The 18,635-nt window shown below is 39.5% G+C and overlaps 1 protein-coding gene across 2 annotated transcripts in view; it reads right to left on the bottom strand.

Annotated features, from left to right (window-relative positions):
- Positions 1 to 18,635, bottom strand: part of RGS7BP (regulator of G protein signaling 7 binding protein) — a 108,265-nt gene that overhangs the window by 31,812 nt on the left and 57,818 nt on the right. For both annotated transcript variants that reach the window (XM_053223395.1, XM_027041124.2), the window contains exon 3: positions 13,747 to 13,877. In XM_053223395.1, the coding sequence (XP_053079370.1) occupies positions 13,747 to 13,877 (131 nt within the window). The remainder of the gene's footprint in view (positions 1 to 13,746; positions 13,878 to 18,635) is intronic.

Raw genomic sequence — 18,635 nt, 5'->3', positions numbered from 1 at the left:
CAATACAATTTGATACAATACTAATATTTAATATGCAGTCTGTATTCACGTTTCCCCAATTGTTCCGATAATGTTTTTCTAACCTTTTTTTTTTAAGTTCCATAAACTTAAAAGGAAGTTTCCATAAAAGGATTGTGCACTACATTTAGTTGTCATTTTTCTTTTAGAACTGCACCCTTGTCTTTTTTTGACTTTCATGTCATTAGCATTTTTCTTAAGTTTTTTAATTTTATTACTTTTATTTTGAGAGAAATCCCCCTCTGTGGGATGGGCACAGAGGGAGAGAGAGAGAATCCCAAGCAGACTCCATGCCGTCAGCATGGAGCCCAATGTGAGGCTTGAACTCATGAACTGAGAATTCATGATCTGAGCTGAAATAAAGAGTCAGACACTCCACCTACTGAGCCACCCAGGCGCCCCCATGTTATTAATGTTTTTGAATGAAGAGGTCAGGCTAGTTGTTTTATAGAAAGTCTTTCCGTTTGGGGGCGCCTGGGTGGCGCAGTCGGTTAAGTGTCCGACTTCAGCCAGGTCACGATCTCGCGGTCCGTGAGTTCGAGCCCCGCGTCAGGCTCTGGGCTGATGGCTCAGAGCCTGGAGCCTGTTTCCGATTCTGTGTCTCCCTCTCTCTCTGCCCCTCCCCCGTTCATGCTCTGTCTCTCTCTGTCCCAAAAATAAATAAACGTTGAAAAAAAAAAATTAAAAAAAAGAAAGCCTTTCCGTTTGGATTTTCTTATTGTTTCTGCATGTGTGGATTCAGAGTAAACATTTTTTTGGCGTGGGTATTATAGAAGTGCTATTGTGACTGGCTTAGTGCAGTGCATTAGAAAGCATATGAGTCAGTTTGTCCCATTATTGTTAGTTAAGTATTATTAGTGGCTTGGTTTCTGTCCAAAGCTTTCATTCCAATGGAAAAAGGGGATCTACCATTATAGATGTACCCTTTTCCCTTAATAGTTGCTAAGTATTCTATGGAGTGATTCATTGAGATGTTACAGCATTTTCAATTTAACTATTTCTTTTAGGTTTGGGAAAAGTTTTTCTCTTTTTCTTGATTATCTCCTTCTCTCTATTCCCTCCATTCTTTCAGAATTCCTATTTCTTATTGGAGTCTCTGGATCCATCCTATATGTTTCTTAACTATCCTCCATATTCCATGTTTATTTTGGGGGCTGAATTCTGGGAGAATACCTTGACTTGATCTTATAGTTCACTATTTTAGGGTCTCAGTATATTCATTATAACAATTGTTAAGAACTGTGAAGGGTCTGAGATTTTATTATACCTGTTGGTGAGCCTGCCACAGTTTCATGGATACTGGAAGAAGCCTGGAGACTTCTGGGTCAGAGACAAAAACAGTTTATTACTCACAGAATAGTAGTGGCCATACTAATAAGCATTCGTGTTGTTTTCTTGAATCCTAATTCCCACAGGGAGACACAAAAAGGGTCAGATCACTACCTGTCCAACAAGGGGCTGTGTGACAAAAGAGGAACCCTGAGCTTAGGAAATGTGCCTTTTTAAAGCATGTCTGCCCTTTGCCCAAGAGGGAAACATTTTCATTATACTGAATAGTCAGGATGCCTTGCTCTGGAAAGCGATGCTATCTCTATTTTCCAAGGCATCTGCTAAGTAAATACCCTTGAAAAGATAGTATAAAACAAAAGTGCAGTCAGTGCCTCCATTGGCAAGATGTACAGAAATGCAAGAAGCTGGAGAGTTGCCTCCCAATACTAAGTAACCCAGCTATTTAGTTTTTATTTGGTTGATAACATTTTTATCTCCAACAAATTTGGCTGCTTCCTTTTTGTTACTGACAGTTATTGTTTTATGGGTATGATAGACTCAAATGTCTCTGAGAATATCAACTACATATATCTTAAATTCTTTGTCTGTTTCCACTTTACAATTTGTTCTTCAAGTATTAGCTGTTTGTTTATTGCAGTTGGCATCCCCTTTTTGGGGTGTTGGGTTTTTTTTTTCATTAGAGAGAGGGAGCAAGCGAGTGAGGGCGGAGAGAGAGGGAGGAAGAGAGAATCCCATGAGGGGCAGAGAGAGAGAGTGAGACAGAGAGAGAGAGAGAGAGAAGTGGGGCTCATCCAAAGTCGATTTTTTTTTAATTTGTCATTCCTGGATATCTATCCAGATGTATCTTTGAGGATCTCTGTTTGCCTATCGTTCTGATTACAGTGCCCTCCTTCTGATTATTTTGGTGAAGGGACAGGATGTGTGGCTGCAAAATGGGCGCTTAAAGCTTATCTTCTGGGTGCTTCTCATCTCCAGTAACAAGTTACCTGGGCACTTGCCTGTTTTTTGGGCCTCCTGTCTACTCAAGAGTTTCCTGTTTAAAACTCCTACTCCAACTATAGATGCTGGAGAGGATGTGGAGAAATGGGAACCCTCTTGTGCTGTTGGTGGGAATGCAAACTGGTATAGCCACTCTGGAAAACAGTGTGGAGGTTCCTCAAAAAATTAAAAATAGACCTACCCTATGACCCAGCAATAGCACTGCTAGGAATTTACCCAAGGGATACAGGAGTACTGATGCATAGGGGCACTTGTACCCCAATGTTTATAGCAGCACTCTCAACAATAGCCAAATTGTGGAAAGAGCCTAAATGTCCATCAACTGATGAATGGATAAAGAAATTGTGGTTTATATACACAATGGAGTGCTACGTGGCAATGAGAAAGAATGAAATATGGCCTTTTGTAGCAACGTGGATGGAACTGGAGAGGGTTATGCTAAGTGAAATAAGTCACACAGAGAAAGACAGATGCCATAGGTTTTCACTCTTCTGTGGATCCTGAGAAACTTAACAGAAACCCATGGGGGAGGGGAAGAAAAAAAAAAAAAAGAGGTTAGAGTGGGAGAGAGCCAAAGCATAAGAGACTCTTAAAAACTGAGAACAAACTGAGGGTTGATGGGGGGTGGGAGGGAGGGCGGGGGAGGTGATGGGCATTGAAGAGGGCATCTTTTGGGATGAGCCCTGGGTGTTGTATGGAAACCAATTTGACAATAAATTTCATATATTAAAAAATAAAAATAAAAATAAAACTCCTACTCCAGTGAGATATACTGAACAATTTAGCCTGTGAAAAAACACTGGAGTAATGTGTTCACTTTCTTTTTCTTCTACAGCTGTCTTTATGGAGGCTCAGAGTTATTTCACACTCTACTCTGCTTTGCTGCCCAGTCCGGACAATCACACCAGATGTCCTCCTGGGGCGAGCAGTGATGGTCTCATTGCTCAGTGTGGGGCAGCCCAGTTTTTTCTGAATGCCATTTCAAACATTAATTTCCCTGACAATAGTCCCAGAAACCCTTCCTGTGATTTGCATTTGTTGATTCCAAGTTCAAAGTATTTCTGGAATTGATTTTATTTTTGCAGTAATTTTCTCCTGCTTGAATTTCTTTTGTTTCTTTTTGAGTATCTTATCAGCTGTGGTTTCCTCTGTTCATTTATATCTACCAATCCAATCGCAATAACTTTGGAGCTTTGAGAAATTCTTCCAAATTTCTGGTTTGTTGAAGACGTCCTTCCTTGTTTTTCAGGGGCATAGAAGACTGTTCTTTGTTTGCCAACCTCTGTTTCCTTTTCCTCTTACAAGTGGGGGTGGGGGGCGGGGGTGGCATATGGGAGAGCTACGGCCAGTGGATTGTAAGTAGGAGTGATGTATTCCTCTTCCAAATTTGCTCCGAAAAATCCTCCCATGTGATTCTCCTTGCTGTCTTTTCTCCTCCTGACCATTGGATGGACGTGGAGAGTGGAAGGAGCAAAACTGCTCACCCTCTCAGCTCTTGCATTGGACTCTGTCATGCATAATGAATTCTAACTGTTTTAATCCATCAAGATTTGGTGTTGTTTCATGAAGCAGTACTCTATCCTGACAAATATAAGAACTAATATGAATTTATTTATTTTTTCATGATATCTTTTTTCTGTTATTTCAATGGAGTTTCCGAAGGAGGGAAAATAAATATATGTATGAGTTCAGTCTAACATGTCTGGACAAGATTTTCCACCAATTATACTCCCTCTCTTTTGACAATAAATGCAAAATGAAAGCAGTACATTCATCCATTCACTAGTTATTCATGGAAATTTTGCTCTAGGCACTATGCTAAATTCTGGGGATACAACGGTGAGTACACTCAAGGTGATCAAGTCTAGAGAGGACAACAGACAGGAAAACAGGCAACTACCTACCCCTCAATGTAAAAGGTGCTAAAATCCGTGCCATGGAAACGCTTGGGGATGTAGGCCCAGGGAAAGCTTCCTATAGGAAGTCCCATCTAAATTATGACCCAGAAAGTAGGCCAGATGAAAGGGATGGGCGTGGGATGGGGGAGGATGGGTAATAAGTTCCAAGCGAAAGGAGGAACTGCAAAGAACGTGCAAGTTCAAGTACCTACAGATACTATACCTACAGATAGTTCAAGATGCCTGGAGAGCGGCAGGACAAGGTATGGGGGCAGGTGAGGTGAGGACTGTTAGTGAAAGATGAAGCTGGAAAATTAGGTTCAGTTCATAGATGTTCTTAGGACCACATTAATGAGTCAGCAGAGTTCTGGTCTACACACCTGGACAGTGGCTAGTTTGAATTCCTTATCCCTAGCGTCCCTGTTTGACCAGGTGTCCTTAGATTGGAGTACCAGTTCTCTAACATCAGGTGGGCTCTCAGGAAAGGGGTCAACCAGCTTACAAATGGTAACTTCAAGTCAACGTTTTACTGTACCCAAGAGAGTGAATATGCATTCAAAATCATTTCTGATTATGAAATGAAAAACTCTGTCCCCTGAAAAATCAATTTCAGGCCTCAGTGAACAAATATTTGCTCAGGGAGGGGATAGACATAGGGGAGAGAGTCCATAGAGTACCTTGAAATCACACTAAGCTGGCTTCATCACTGTTAAGAACTAGACATCAGAAAGTTGGCTACATTCCTCAGGGCCTTGCAAAGCTTTTTGCCTTCAGCTCCCTTGGGGTTTCCATGTATTTTTAGTTTGTTTATGGATAATATAATAGGCGTGTTTGAGGAAAAGTTAAGAGAAACCACCCATGAAGCACATACCAGTTTGGAAAGTTGGTTATTCTTATATTCGTGAGAAATGGTCAGTTGTTTAGGAGAAATAAAAACACATCTGATTCTGGGGCAGCCTCAAGAGTTCCAGAGAGTACCCTCCACCTCAGAAATCCTAGGCACGGGCCCTGGCAGATGGTGCTGGGGTCCTTCATTTCCAGTGCGAGCTTCTTTATCACACTCGACTTGACTTTCCTTCTCCTGATTTCTTATTTTTCCTACCCTCTTTCTTCTCTATCCATGCTTTCCTCTACTGCTTTTCCCTTTCTCCCTCCCATTCCTTCTTGCTTTCCTGCCAGTGACATTGGGAAGCACTGCTATAGACAGTGTCTCTTTGGAGGCCCCTGGTGTCTAGCAATGTCCATTTCATCCATTTGCGTACATTTCCCTAGGAATCAAAACCAATCTTCTCTGAGCCAATATGACACCACTGCACTCTCATCTCCTTGATGATTGGGGCAAATTGCCTGTGTTCTTGGTACTCCCGACACGTTGTCTGCTCTGCACAGACAAGGCTTTCACAAAAGTTTTCATCCTGACTGGGAGCAAAACGAACACGGTTTGCATGAGATGCATGTATGGAACCTTATCTAGGTAGTTGTTCTCGCTCTCAAGTGTTTCCATAACCGGTAGGTGCTTTTTACCTCTCTGCACTATGAAAAAAAAAAACAAACTGAGGAAATGTAGGCTGCTTGTGAAGTAATCCAACTTTACTCTCGAGTTTCTAAAAAGCATGTAGTTTGAGAAGAGGTAAGTTATTTTAATTCAGTTAGCTGTTTACCTATATTAGAAAGTAGTTTCAAAGGCTTTTCTACGCTGTGGTAAGAAGATATTCACAGTGCCATAAAACACATAGTGGAAAATAAAAATGATAACATAAACAGAGCTCTATTCTTATCCATACACTGGAAAATAAACATTTGCCAATTTGGGAGAGATACAGAACTATCCTCCTTTCCCCACAGTCCTCTGTGCTCCTTATGGTACTGTAGTCCTGTCACTGCCCCCACAGTAGCAGCCATCTTGGCAGCTGCACGTAGCTGTGTGAGGAAGCAGAGGCCCAAGGGTCCCCCCAGCAGCACTGGAGAAGAGCAGATAAAGAGATGCATTTGAAGAAGGTCCCTATGCAGTTTTTACTGCTTCATTCCTGGCCCCTAAAGTAGAGCAGAACAATATATAAGGTATATTTACTGTATAATTAATTAATTCCAATTTTCCCACAGGAGTATGATGGCTGAATTATCCTTCCTTTGGATCACACAAATGCTACATTTTATTTAATGTTAATTTAATTTTACTAAATATACTCATTTCTTTGTCAGAATTCTTCCCACCCAAAGTAAAATATTTTATAAATAGATCATTATGATAAATAGATCTATAATAAATAGATCTATAAATAGATCATTAAATGATCTATGGAGTTAAGTTTGCTTCCCATCTTAAAAGTAACTCTCCAACTTAATGTTATTTTGGTAGGAAATTAAATACAAAATAGATTTTAGCCATTAAATACGGTATTTTGAAATATGTACACTAATCTTTAAAAAGTCAGATCTGTGCATAAAATTCAGCCAATCATACTAGTACTTTTTATTTCTCCATTTGGTATGTTCTCTTGCCCTTCTCCAATGGAGCTTAGTGGGAAAGGGTCTGGTGTGCTGGAACAATCAGGAACTTTGCAGTGGGCTTAATGTGCTATGGGACCTTGGGCAAGTTATCGCTTTCAGCTTCGGGTTCTTCATCTGTCCAATGGAGGAAATAACAGTGAGGAAAAAACCAGATAGTATGTATAAAGCAGCTGCTAGTAGAAAGTACACAGTAAGTGGAAGCTATTGTTACTGCTATCATCCTAGTCCTCAACTGACTCAACTTTGGTACAAGGTGATGAATATGTTGTCCTACTCACTGTTTGGCATATGAAGACAGGGAGAGAGAGAGAGAGAGTAATAGACGGTGCTAGATAACCCTTGTAATAGATTCCAGAAGGTGGTTATAATTATACTCTGCAAACAGTGCAAATTCATTCTAGTCTTGGATTCTTTGCATCAGACACCAATGTTTGTGAGGTTGTTTCCATCTTGTCATTCAAATCTTAGATTAAATGCTATCTCCTCACAGAGCTTTGACCTTCCCTTCTAGGGTAGCCACCCAGTTACTTTCTATTATATCATCTATTCTATTTTAATTACTGACATTGCACTTATTAGTATCGGGGATTTTTAGAACATTTGAATTTTTTTCTTTTTTCTTCTTTCCTCTCCTCTCTTTTCTTTTCTTCTTTCTTTTTTTCCCCTATTTTTCTGCTCTAGAGTATATATTTGACAGTAAAAGGTGTGTCTTCAGCCTTGATCCCTGAAGTCCCCTAGCACCTGTTCTAGGTGCTATCATATCCTTAGATATGATAGGTGTTCAATAAATATTTGTTCAAAGAATGAACGCATGTTTCCACTCAGAATTTGAATCATAGTCTAAGATCTATTCTGCTTCATTTCTTCTAACCTGCTGTTCTATTTTAGTATCAATTGCTTCATTACATTGGAAAATAAAGTCTTGTGGCTATATTCTATTTCTGTTTTTATGTTGCTTGTTTCTTTTATTGGTGTGGGTCATTTCCTTTACATTTCTTAATAGGAGGGTTGAAATATTGGAGTCTTTACTGCTCATATTCTATTCTTTGTCTTGAGTTCATTCTGTATTTTGCTGGATGGCAGGCAGTTCATTAATTTCTCATAATAGCATCTTGAGCTCTCAGCTCCCACTAGATTTTGAATTAAGATTTTTTCAACTTTCAACATTTCTCTCTCCTTTCCCTTTGTGATTACATTATACCCTCAGAGGACTTGGGGACAATTTGGCTGTAAGCTGTGGCCCAGAGGTAGAGCAGAGTCAGAGGGGACCACTGCCCCCTCACTGTCAGAGCCAGGTGAGGCAAAAACACAGATGGAAAGAGCAAGTTCACATGTGAAGGGGAGCTGCGCTGGAATGTTCTATTGTCTCTGCTCCTTTCAGTAGCACTGTTGCCCAAATTGATTGAATGGGGAGAGAATGTGAGAGAGAGGAAAACCATGGTCAAAAGAGTAGGATCATTCAATTCCCTTAGAAACCTGGCCCCACTTACTGCCAACAGAGCAAATGAGACCTACAGTCTCATTTCATCTGGTGGCAGGAAACAGGCACTGATGGTCAGTGCGATCGATACATGGACTCAGCTATGGGAAAAGATTTCCTACTAACTAAGTGTGAAGAAGAGAGAGCAACTATTTTGCAGTATAAACAAAGAAATTACACTTTGTCAAGCAATGGTCCAATCTACAACTTTAAGTGTTAGAATATGAAACTACAAAATGACTAAAATTATTCCCATCTGTCATCTTCTTGAAATAAACAATTCTCCAAACCACAAGCTACATGGTACAACCCAATGCCTTTATTAAATCTGGATTTTACCTCACATTACTGTAATTGACTTTAATTTTGTTGGCCGTGAAAAAAGAAAATCATTTCATTACTGTTTTTCTTCTTATTCTTCTCCTCCTCCATCTCTAACTCTTCCTCCTTCTCCTTCTTTTTGGCAGTAGCATGATCTTGTAAATTTTAAAAGATTTCCAAGTAGATTGTACCAGGGAGATGTATGAGACAGCAAAAATTCAGAAGCATGGTGCATGGAAAAAGCATGAAGATCCACAGAAGATTATGTTAAGGACTAAGGATACTTAGAATTTGCTTAATTGGGAGAAGAAGACAATCTTCAGCCCTAAATCCAAGCTCCCTACAGGAGCTTTAAAATGATTTGAGCCTTATTTTTCCCAGAAGGAAACCATAGTCTTTGCTCCTGCCGTAACTTTGTGCACTCTTTTTCTCCAAAGAGTAAGCTTATGACTCCTCAATACAATAGCAAAACTAAACATGATACAGAGTACTTTCTGAACTTCTGGTGGTAGCCAGGGGGTAGCTAGAAATAAAAATAAGTTAAAAGTACATGTAACTGTGAAACAATCTAGCTTCAATATCTAATCTCAACAACAACAAATTGACCAAAGACCCTCCTATAGAGCCAAACTTGATTCAGTTACAATTCCTTCCTTTTCTCTGATGGAAAAGACATAGTGAAGAAGAGGGGGAATGGCCAACCAGTAACACTCATGCAGAGGGATAAGAAATTAGCTAACCTAAAAGTTATCCAAACACCAACTTTTACCACACATTGGAAGAAACATACCAGAAAGAAATTCTAAGTAGAAAGATATTTGAAGTGTCACAGACTAGAATGGGAGTCACTATTCCCAAGATTCCAAGGACTACTGATTTCCTGGATAAAGGGACTTAGTGAGATTTTCTAGACAGGCCACTTCCCTAGCCCAAGGCCACACCAGAGATACTACTGCCTTTGGATAAAGAATATGTTATCTGGCATCTTCAATCTTGGTAGACAGATTTGTATAGATCCTGGGGAAAGGGGACTTAGTCACATTGGCAGAGCCTTCTTCCCCATCCATTCCCCATTTCTTGTTCTCATGCAGGAAGGCCACTTAGGCTTGCTGACTCCCCTCTGTCTACTTTTATGAGAAGGGGCTGTACGTTTCCAGGACAAGATGCATGTTACATCTCTTAATTTGCCCAACTCTTACTTGAGTAAGAGTACTCCTGTGCTGTGGTCTGTGGACATATTTCTTCCTTTTGTTTTTAAGATTTTACTTTTAAGTAATCCCAACACCCAATTTGGGGCTTGAATTTTCAACCCCAAGATTGAGAGCTGCATGCTCTATGGGCTGAGTCAATGAGGCTCCCCTAGACATATTTCTTCCAGTCATTTCTGGCAGTCCATGGTCACTGGAGTCAAGTATTTCTATTCTCTTTCGTCATGGCCTTCCAGATTGTTAGCAGCACATTTCATGTATTTATTGTTTACTAGCTGGAGGCTCTTGGACACAGGTTACTCTCCAGTTTCCAATGATACCAAAGAAAGAAAGAAGAAAAACTAATGACATGAACTGACATTTTCTATGCCATTCTGATGGTGGGAATATAAGTTAGTGAACAGAAAGAAGCCAGGAGTCAAAAGCAATCATTATAGGGTTAATCTCCTAGGTGTAATGAGGAAATTAACGGAGAGAATAAAGAAATAGAGAAGAAGTATAATACAAATATAGGGCTAGAAAAATTAGGAATAATTTCTTTAATGGAACCATCCCTTTTCTAAGAGCTAGTATTTTATTTGGCACTCCAGAAATTTTCAGGATATTTGTCAAGTATGTATTTTCATACATGTTTTCTAGTGCTTTATTTTCTCTGGTTTAATGATATTTTCCTTGGTGCCTACTTCTAGTTACTTATTTCCATTTTCCACGTAGTTTTTCAAGTTTATTAATTATATTTTTTAAGGTTTACTTATTTTCGAGAGATAGAGTGAGCACATGCACAGGCAGGGAGGTGAGGGGTGATAGGGTGGGGTGAGAGTGGTGGGGGGGGGAGGGGCAGAGAGAAGGGAACAGAGGATCTGAAGGGGGCTCAGTGTTGGCAGCAGTGAGCCCGATGCAGAGCTCCAACTCACCAACCTGAGATCATGACCCGAGTCAAAGTCAGACAGTTAACTTGACTGAGCCACTCAGGTGCCCAGGTTTTTTTTTGTTTTGTTTTGTTTTTTTAACTTTAAATAAGATAGTTTTCTTTACTCCTAGTTTAAAGATTTCTCACTAAGAAAATCTCTTTGTCTTCATTGCCTTACCTCTACTGGTGCTTAGACAGAGGTAACAGTACATGAGACAATTAGCTCTTGGACGTGTTTCCTGGAAACACAGGAGGCTTGCCAGGGGTAGAAGGATGGTTTGCTGATTCCAGACGGTGATTACAGAAGGTTACAGAAGGTTACAAATAGATTCAGTTGGAGAAATGTCTCGATGAATTGTTCTTTTAATTTTCTTCAAGCAGGAAGAAAGTAAATTTTGGGGAGCTTTCGATACCATAGATCTAGGTTGGGGCCCAAGAATTTGCGTTTCTAATGAGTGATGCTGGTACTCCTAGTGTGGAGACTACACTTTGAAAACCACAGCTTGATTTCAATGGTCGTGTCAAGGGCTTGCGGAGACAGCACGAGCCATCACACACAGCCCTTGCTCATCAGAGGTACCTACTGCTTTCGTATTTGGTTTTCATCAGCGTGGATGATAAAGAAGAAAGCATAGAACAAAGTTGAAAGCATATGCTTAGGTGGATAGAGAATGGCAAGGTAAGGATCTGGAAGGTTTAGTTTTTGCTCATATAGTGGGGTGATTTCCTTTTGTTTCAAAGGGTAGAGTGACACCTTCCAATCTTCATGGTGTTTCGGAATCACCTGGAGGGCCCCCAGAGATTCTGATGCAGTAGGTCTGGGGTAGGATCCATGAGCCTGCAACGTTAGTCGGCATCCTGGATAATTTTGAACCAGTTTGTCTAAGGATTTACACTTTAAACAATAATGATTTTAGAGGAATAAAATAGATGTCCAATTGGAGTCTTAATCCTATATGTGGGAGAAATCAAAGACCCTATCAGGCAGATTCTTTTTAGTGTTGTACATGGGAGGCTAGGTGTGAGAGCAGGGGGTTATTATTTTTAGAATAAGAAGCAGGGAAGGGAGCAGGTCAGAGACTGACAATGAAGACAGGAGGTACTGAAGTCCAAATGAGGTGATCAGCTAAGAGGCCATGTGTTTTTACTTGTGTGCTCAAGACAATACAGTATTTCCAAATACAATAAGGAAACAACCTGGATGAGGGAGCCCCTTTTACTTTTAAACAGAGAGCTAGCTGAGAAGAGCCTTTCTTTCAAAAGCCGGTTGTGAAAAGACAGAGTAGGAGTGGATGGCAGGAGACCAGGTGGCACACAGGAGTTAGAACGAGAGTGGGGTTGGAGGTCACTGAGTGTTAAGGACATGTCATCAACCAGGGAGATTGCAGTGGCAACACGCTCATGACATAAAATACTGCAAGAGTAGCCAATGCAGAGCCCAGAAAAAAGCTACCCATACCTGTTCTGTTCAACCACGTTTAAAAAGAATGAAAATGCTACTCTGCATGTGAGTTCATGTAAGAAAGCATGCATGCGCACGCATGAGTGCACACATGTGTGCGTGCATGCGTGTGTGTGTGTGTGAAAGAGACAGCATGAGTGAGTGAGCGAGTAGACAGGATGAGTGAAGACATTGGGCCAGTGACAACTTGTTTGAATGTCATCAGTGTGTGTGAGTGATCAGTTTTCTGATCAGGTATCAGGAGCGTCTAGGAGTGTCTAGGAGCTAATCTCTCCAAACATGTTCAGTTGCATGAATAACAGAAGTAGTGAAGGAAATTGTTGAAAGGTCAGCTTTTAGAAGGAGAAAGGGGGGAAAAAAAGTAATATTCTTGTTTCAAAAAAATGTTCTCCCTTCTTGGAGCACTGTAGAATAATCCTATTTTTAGTTCTGCCCTGTGCATACGTAGCACGTATGCAAGATTTGATTTTTACAAGGACTTTGTTATGCCATTTAGTTCCCCCCAAACTGCACGCTCGTTTGATGTCAAGTCTCTATGTGAACTGCAAGGTCCTTCTTTTTCCTTCTCTACTTGAACCCTATCTTCACAGCCCAGCTCAAGCCCCATCCTTCTTATAAAATTTTCCCTGAAATTACAGGGTTTACTCTCTCTGAATTTAAATCACAGACAAGGATTGCCTTCTTCACATCATCCTGTTCTTTTGAGCTCAAGCATAAAGTGTTTGCCTTTTAGAGATTTCCATTAAATTATTTGTTCACTGAATGAGTAAAGAAAATATAGCTGGAATCCTCCTAATTAGAAACTAATAGAAACTTTTGATTTCCTCCCCAGGAATGGGCCTTGATTGCCGAATCAATCTGTATAAAACCATTCCTCTGGCCACAGTGATTGGTTCAGTTATAGACCCATGGTTCAATCTGACCCAATCAGAAAGAAGCTCAGGACATTTTCTAGTCTATAGTGGGGGAAAAGTCTCTTTATGGATCCTTTAGTATGCAGGTGTGATGACTGGACCCATTGGAATCAGTTTGTTGATGTCAGGGAAAGCAGTGTGAGGGTAAAGCCAACCCCCAGGAGAAGGCAGAGAGGATCATTCAAAATGTGAGTCAAAAGTCTGATCAAACCACGCTCAAGGCATGGGCACCTCTGGAAGTTTCAGGCCTTTTAGCCAATATATTTCTTTATGATTTAAGTCCAGGAATGAGATTTTTCTGTTACTCATCTGCCTCCCTATTGTTGGTTGAGTTCCCCCTATTTTTAAATCTTTGAGACATAATATGTAATTTGTCTTCTTGCAGCCAAATTCATTTAGGGAAATAGCAGCAGTCTTGGATGGCATTTACCCCTAGTAAGATTGTTATATATTTTTGCTCCCCACGCTGATTGTAACCAAAGTCACGTTCACAAGTGGTAAAATGATACATTTGAGAACAGTTTCTACCACAATTTCTGTTTAAGATGATCAGTGTTCTTATGCACTTAGTATTGGTCTAGAGTTCTTTCATTAATTTATATCAAACATTCCCTGAACATTTACATCCATTCTAATTGTGTGTAGATAGCCATGGGGTGCATTTAGGGCTTTGGGAAAGATTAGCTTTTGTTTAACATTCCTCAGTGTTTATGGCAGTACACTAAATGCAGATACCTTTTCGATGAAACTGAAGAGACCCCAGCAGACATATGGATTTGAGCATCTCTGTTGTGTACATTTCTAAGCAACACTGCAGCTGGATATAAAGCCGACAGATTTCTGGATGGATCTCACCATCTTCCGGGCTGTAACAGAATGAAGGAGAAAAGCTGTGAGCATTTCTCAAGATTTCACTCATCAGCCATTTGTCTCAGCTCAGGGGGGCGGGGGGGAGGGATGCTCAATAAAGATTCCTTAAAGCCTTGAGTCTAAAATATAGGACTTCCTGCTTTCAAAGCAATGACCAATGTCACAGTTCTTACATAAGCGTCTTTCTGACTAACAGCTCTTAATTTTTTTTCCCCTTCAGCAGCAGATTTCTGCTGGGAGCTTAAAATCATAAATGTTTTAAGTAATTGAAAATATCAGACATTTTTGATTTAACTGTTGAAACAGATTTCCAAAATATATTTAAATCATAAGACTCTTCTAGCCTGCAAGAAGAGATTAAAAACTCTTATTTTTAGAGAAACTAACGGAGAGCTATTCAATTGCCAATTATGAGAGCTCTTTAATATTAAGGCTCTAGAATAATATGATTAGAGAGCCGAGATATCAGTTATTTTTATCAAGGTCTTTTGTCTCAGTCTGAAGAATATTCCTTTATTGTTTGCTATGGTTAATTTACAAAAGGCCAACTGATTTTAGTGAAAACAGAAGCATTTTATGAAAAGGAAAAGTAATACAATTCAAATATATGCTTAACAATCTAAAGCTAAATAATTACTGAACTTATGCTGTGAAATTTATTCTAAAGTCCTTGAACCTTTCTCTGTTGCCTATGATAAAATGTATAAATGGGAATATGATAAAACATGGAGGGATCACTTTTATTTTTTTATTTAGGGAACAGTTCATTGTCAGAAAAACCCTTTATATGCTGTTACAATTGCATGTTTGAATAAAGCAATTTAAATAAAAGGGATAAAGTTTAGAGATACATTAGAAATAGAAGGAGCCTAGGCACGAGCTCTGTCACATGTCCTAAAGTGTCACCTTCTATCCCTGTTCATTTAAAACGCAGTGAAATCTGATTAAATAATGCAGCATTTGGATTTGATTCCTTTATAAAGTGGTCACTGGCAAAATGTTAGGGGCAATTATCAGAAAAAGAATGATGGCTTGATTTTTTATTTAAGTTCTGGACTCACAGTAAAAAGAGTTTGTATTTACACAGCACTTAAAAAGGATAATCAGTTTTCATTTTCAGTACTTATTTAGTAGATGAACCGGCATTTATCTAACTATATGGCTTATGTAACACGGGGAAATGCACCAGGGTTTTGCCTCGGTAGTACTGAGGCCGGCAAAGTTATTCTGTCTTTCCTACGCCACAGCCAAGTGCCTCAGAAGAGCTCACATGCAAAATTCGGCTTTCTCCAGAAAATAAAGGACTATGCTGGTTTCTCATTTGGGTCTCATGGGTCTAGCCCCAGGCCAACACTGGAAACAAGTGTATCTTTTGTGAAAGTCCCAGATTTTCTTCCGGAGCTTTCACCCTTCAGCTGCCCCGGGCTACCTGGGGTTCTTCCCCACTACCCCTCTCCCTGCCCCCAACCACACGTTATATCATCTGCAGCCTTTCAAACTGTCTCTGTGTTCCATCCCTTCATGGTTCTATTAGATTCTGGAGGAATAATGGACATTAATGGTTCATATAGTAAAAAACAATTCTGGTGTATTACCCTAAGATGTTGATTTTGACAGAAAAATCTGAAGGTAGTGTCTTATCCCTAAGGCAGCCTAGAGGAAAAATATGTGAAGGCAGGCAGGTCTTTTCTGTGCTCCTTCATCATCCCAAAATAGCTGCCTGTTTTCACCTGTGTATAGCGTTGGCCCTCGTGTCACATACGCAGATTAAAACAAAAGGAACTTATAATAAATCTGTAGTATTTATTGCACGTTTGATGTGTGGGACAATTAGTCACTGTAACATCATTTCAAGCCATGGAATATCCTTATTTTCAGAAGTACAAAACGTGTGCCTAGTACTTAGTTCCAAAAATACGCAAACTCATATATAGGTGACATTTGATGTAACTTAAACAAAGGATCATCATATTAACATATCTTAACCAGTATGTTTTAATGTTTTTTAAATGTTTTATTATTAATTTTTGAGAGAGAGGCAGAGCATAAGCGGGGGAGGGACAGAGACAGAGGGTAGACACAGAATCTGAAGCAGCTCCAGGCTCGGAGTTGTCAGCCCAGAGCCCAACGTGGGGCTCAAACTCATGAACCGGGAGATCATGACCTGAGCCGAAGTGGGACACTTAACCAACTGAGCCGCCCAGACGCCCCAAGAACCAGTATGTTTTATTATCTTACAGGTAGATGGTGAGCAATAAAGTAGTATATTTAATGCTCCTGAAAAAGGCAAGTCAGGACAGAGATTAAAATGCCTAATTCATAATGTTTCTGCAGATGCCATCTCCTTAAAGCCTCCGTAACCAACGGGGATTCTCAAAACTGTGGAACCATTTTGCCCATCCTAGATGGTGCAGGGAAGAACTGAATGGGTGCCACCAGAAATATAATGTGCCTAACAATGATTAATTGATGCTAAGGTTGCACTATAAATTTTCTGGTTCAAAAATTCATACATATACTTGCAGAGTATCCTTTAATATCTTGGAAAATTATAGTCAAAGAAAGAAAGGAACTAGTTAAAGAGAAGTGGAAAAGTTACTATATTGTTTATGTTGGTGTTTAATGAGATGCCTTGACCAGTTCCATTAGCTTCAGGATTTGTACAGTTTGTCCTTCCTGCTTCAGGGCTCTAAGCTGCATTACTGCTGCTGATTATTAAAAGTTCATTAAAGACAAAATGTCAAATGAGTTATAATATGTCTAATGTTATAAGCAGTGGACTGAAATACATTTTGATAAGCATTAAGATCATGTAGGTGGGAGCGCCTGGGTGGCTCAGTCGGTTAAGCGTCCGACTTCGGCTCAGGTCATGATCTCATGGCTTGTGAGTTCGAGCCCCGCATCGGGCTCTGTGCTGACAGCTCAGAGCCTAGAGCCTCTTCAGATTCTGTGTCTTTCTCTCTCTCTCTGCCCCTCCCCTGCTCACACTCTGTCTCTGTCTCTCAAAAATAAACATTAAAAAAAAAAGATCATGTAGGTTATTTTCATAATAAATGAACAATGAAGTTATAACAGAGAAAATGCAGGAAAAGCCAAGAAAACAGCAATGTGAAAGCTTGACACTTTCTAAGGATAAATTAGAAGACCGAAGGAATAACTTACATTAAGACAGAATTAGGCCTATGACTTTTCCTCCAGCAACTGGAAGCAACTTAATGTGGAAGTAACTTTACCATGTATTATTACTTAAGCTTAGTCTACATGGATTCACTCTTATTAATATCAAGTTTAAGTCTAAGAGAGTCACCTTTGTGGTGGTGCCCATTTAATTTAGCCAAAGACATTTTACAGGTTTGTGACTAGGCTGTGCTTATTTATTTATTTTTCTATTGAGCATAAATCAAGAGCCAACCTGATAATTTTGATTAATAGAAAGTCCTAGTTTTAATGGGCGAACATCCTAAAAATTAACTTCAATGATAGTGACTTGGAGCTCCAATTGAAGTTAAATAATGAATCTTTCCATCAACTCCTGAAGGATGAGAATCAAGATTTAATGTCATAATCATATGACTTAAGAAGCCTGAACTGGTATAGTAATAGGGGGATTTAGATACAGATTTTGCCTGAGATGCCCCTTGATAATGGAAGTGTGGATATACTCTGTGAATATTCTTATTTGATAACTAAAAAAGTAATATGATACACACCCACCTGAGCGGCTAAAATTAAAAAAGCCTGAAAATGCCGAATGTTGCTGATCATGTGAAGCAACAGGGACTCTCTAGACATTGTTGATGTGAGTTAAAACAGTACAATTGCTTCAAAAAGAGTTAAGGAAATTTCTTATGAAACTAAACATATACCTACTTGTGACCTGGCAATCCATTTCTAGGTATTTAATAAAAGAAATGAAAACATATTCACAAAAAGATCTCTATAAGACTGTTCATAGTAATTTTATTTAGGATACCTAAAAACTGCAAATAACCCATGTGTCTGTCAAGAGGACAGTGAATAAAGAAACTAGTTATATTCTTACAGTAGAGTGATGCTCAACAATTCAAAGGAGTAAACTCTTGATACACAAAGCAACATGAATGAATCACAAACACATGAACACGTTTATATGAAGTTCTAGAAGAGATAAAACTAACTGTTAGTGATAAATAGTAGAATAATGGTGAGGAGGGGATTTGGGAAGGAGCCTGCAGAGAAGGAGCTTTCTGGGGCGAGGGTAATATTCCATATCTAGACAGAGGTTTGAGTTACATGGGTGTATACATTTGGCAAAACTTACTGAATGGTATGCTTAATATCTGTATAGTTGATTATATGCAAGTTTTACTTAAAAAATAAGAGCTATCAGCAATTATTGATAATTAATGATATGCATGCCGAATTATTTAGGTATAAAATTTACTGATATCTGCAGCTTCAGAAAAATAATATGGATTGCTGGTTGGCTAGAGGGATGGACAGACAGACAAAGCAAGTATACTAGAATGTTAATTGTAGAATCTAGGTGATGGGCATTTACTTGGTGTCCAAGGATTTATGGTTCCCCAAATAATTACATGGTCTAAATTGAACAAATCAACTGAGAAGCTTAACGACTAGTAAGGTCAAGTTCAGGAGTGAGCACACTAGGGATTTTGGTTATGAAATGCTCTGGCCCTGCATCGGTCTGCTCTTTTATCGAGGTTGCCAGACTTTTGGTGTTCTATGCAACTGCTAAGAGCTTTTTAAAAACC

Source organism: Acinonyx jubatus, chromosome A1 (genome assembly GCF_027475565.1).
Source record: "Acinonyx jubatus isolate Ajub_Pintada_27869175 chromosome A1, VMU_Ajub_asm_v1.0, whole genome shotgun sequence".
NCBI classification, from domain to species: domain Eukaryota; kingdom Metazoa; phylum Chordata; class Mammalia; order Carnivora; family Felidae; genus Acinonyx; species Acinonyx jubatus.
This window is presented reverse-complemented; position numbering and strand designations above follow the sequence as displayed.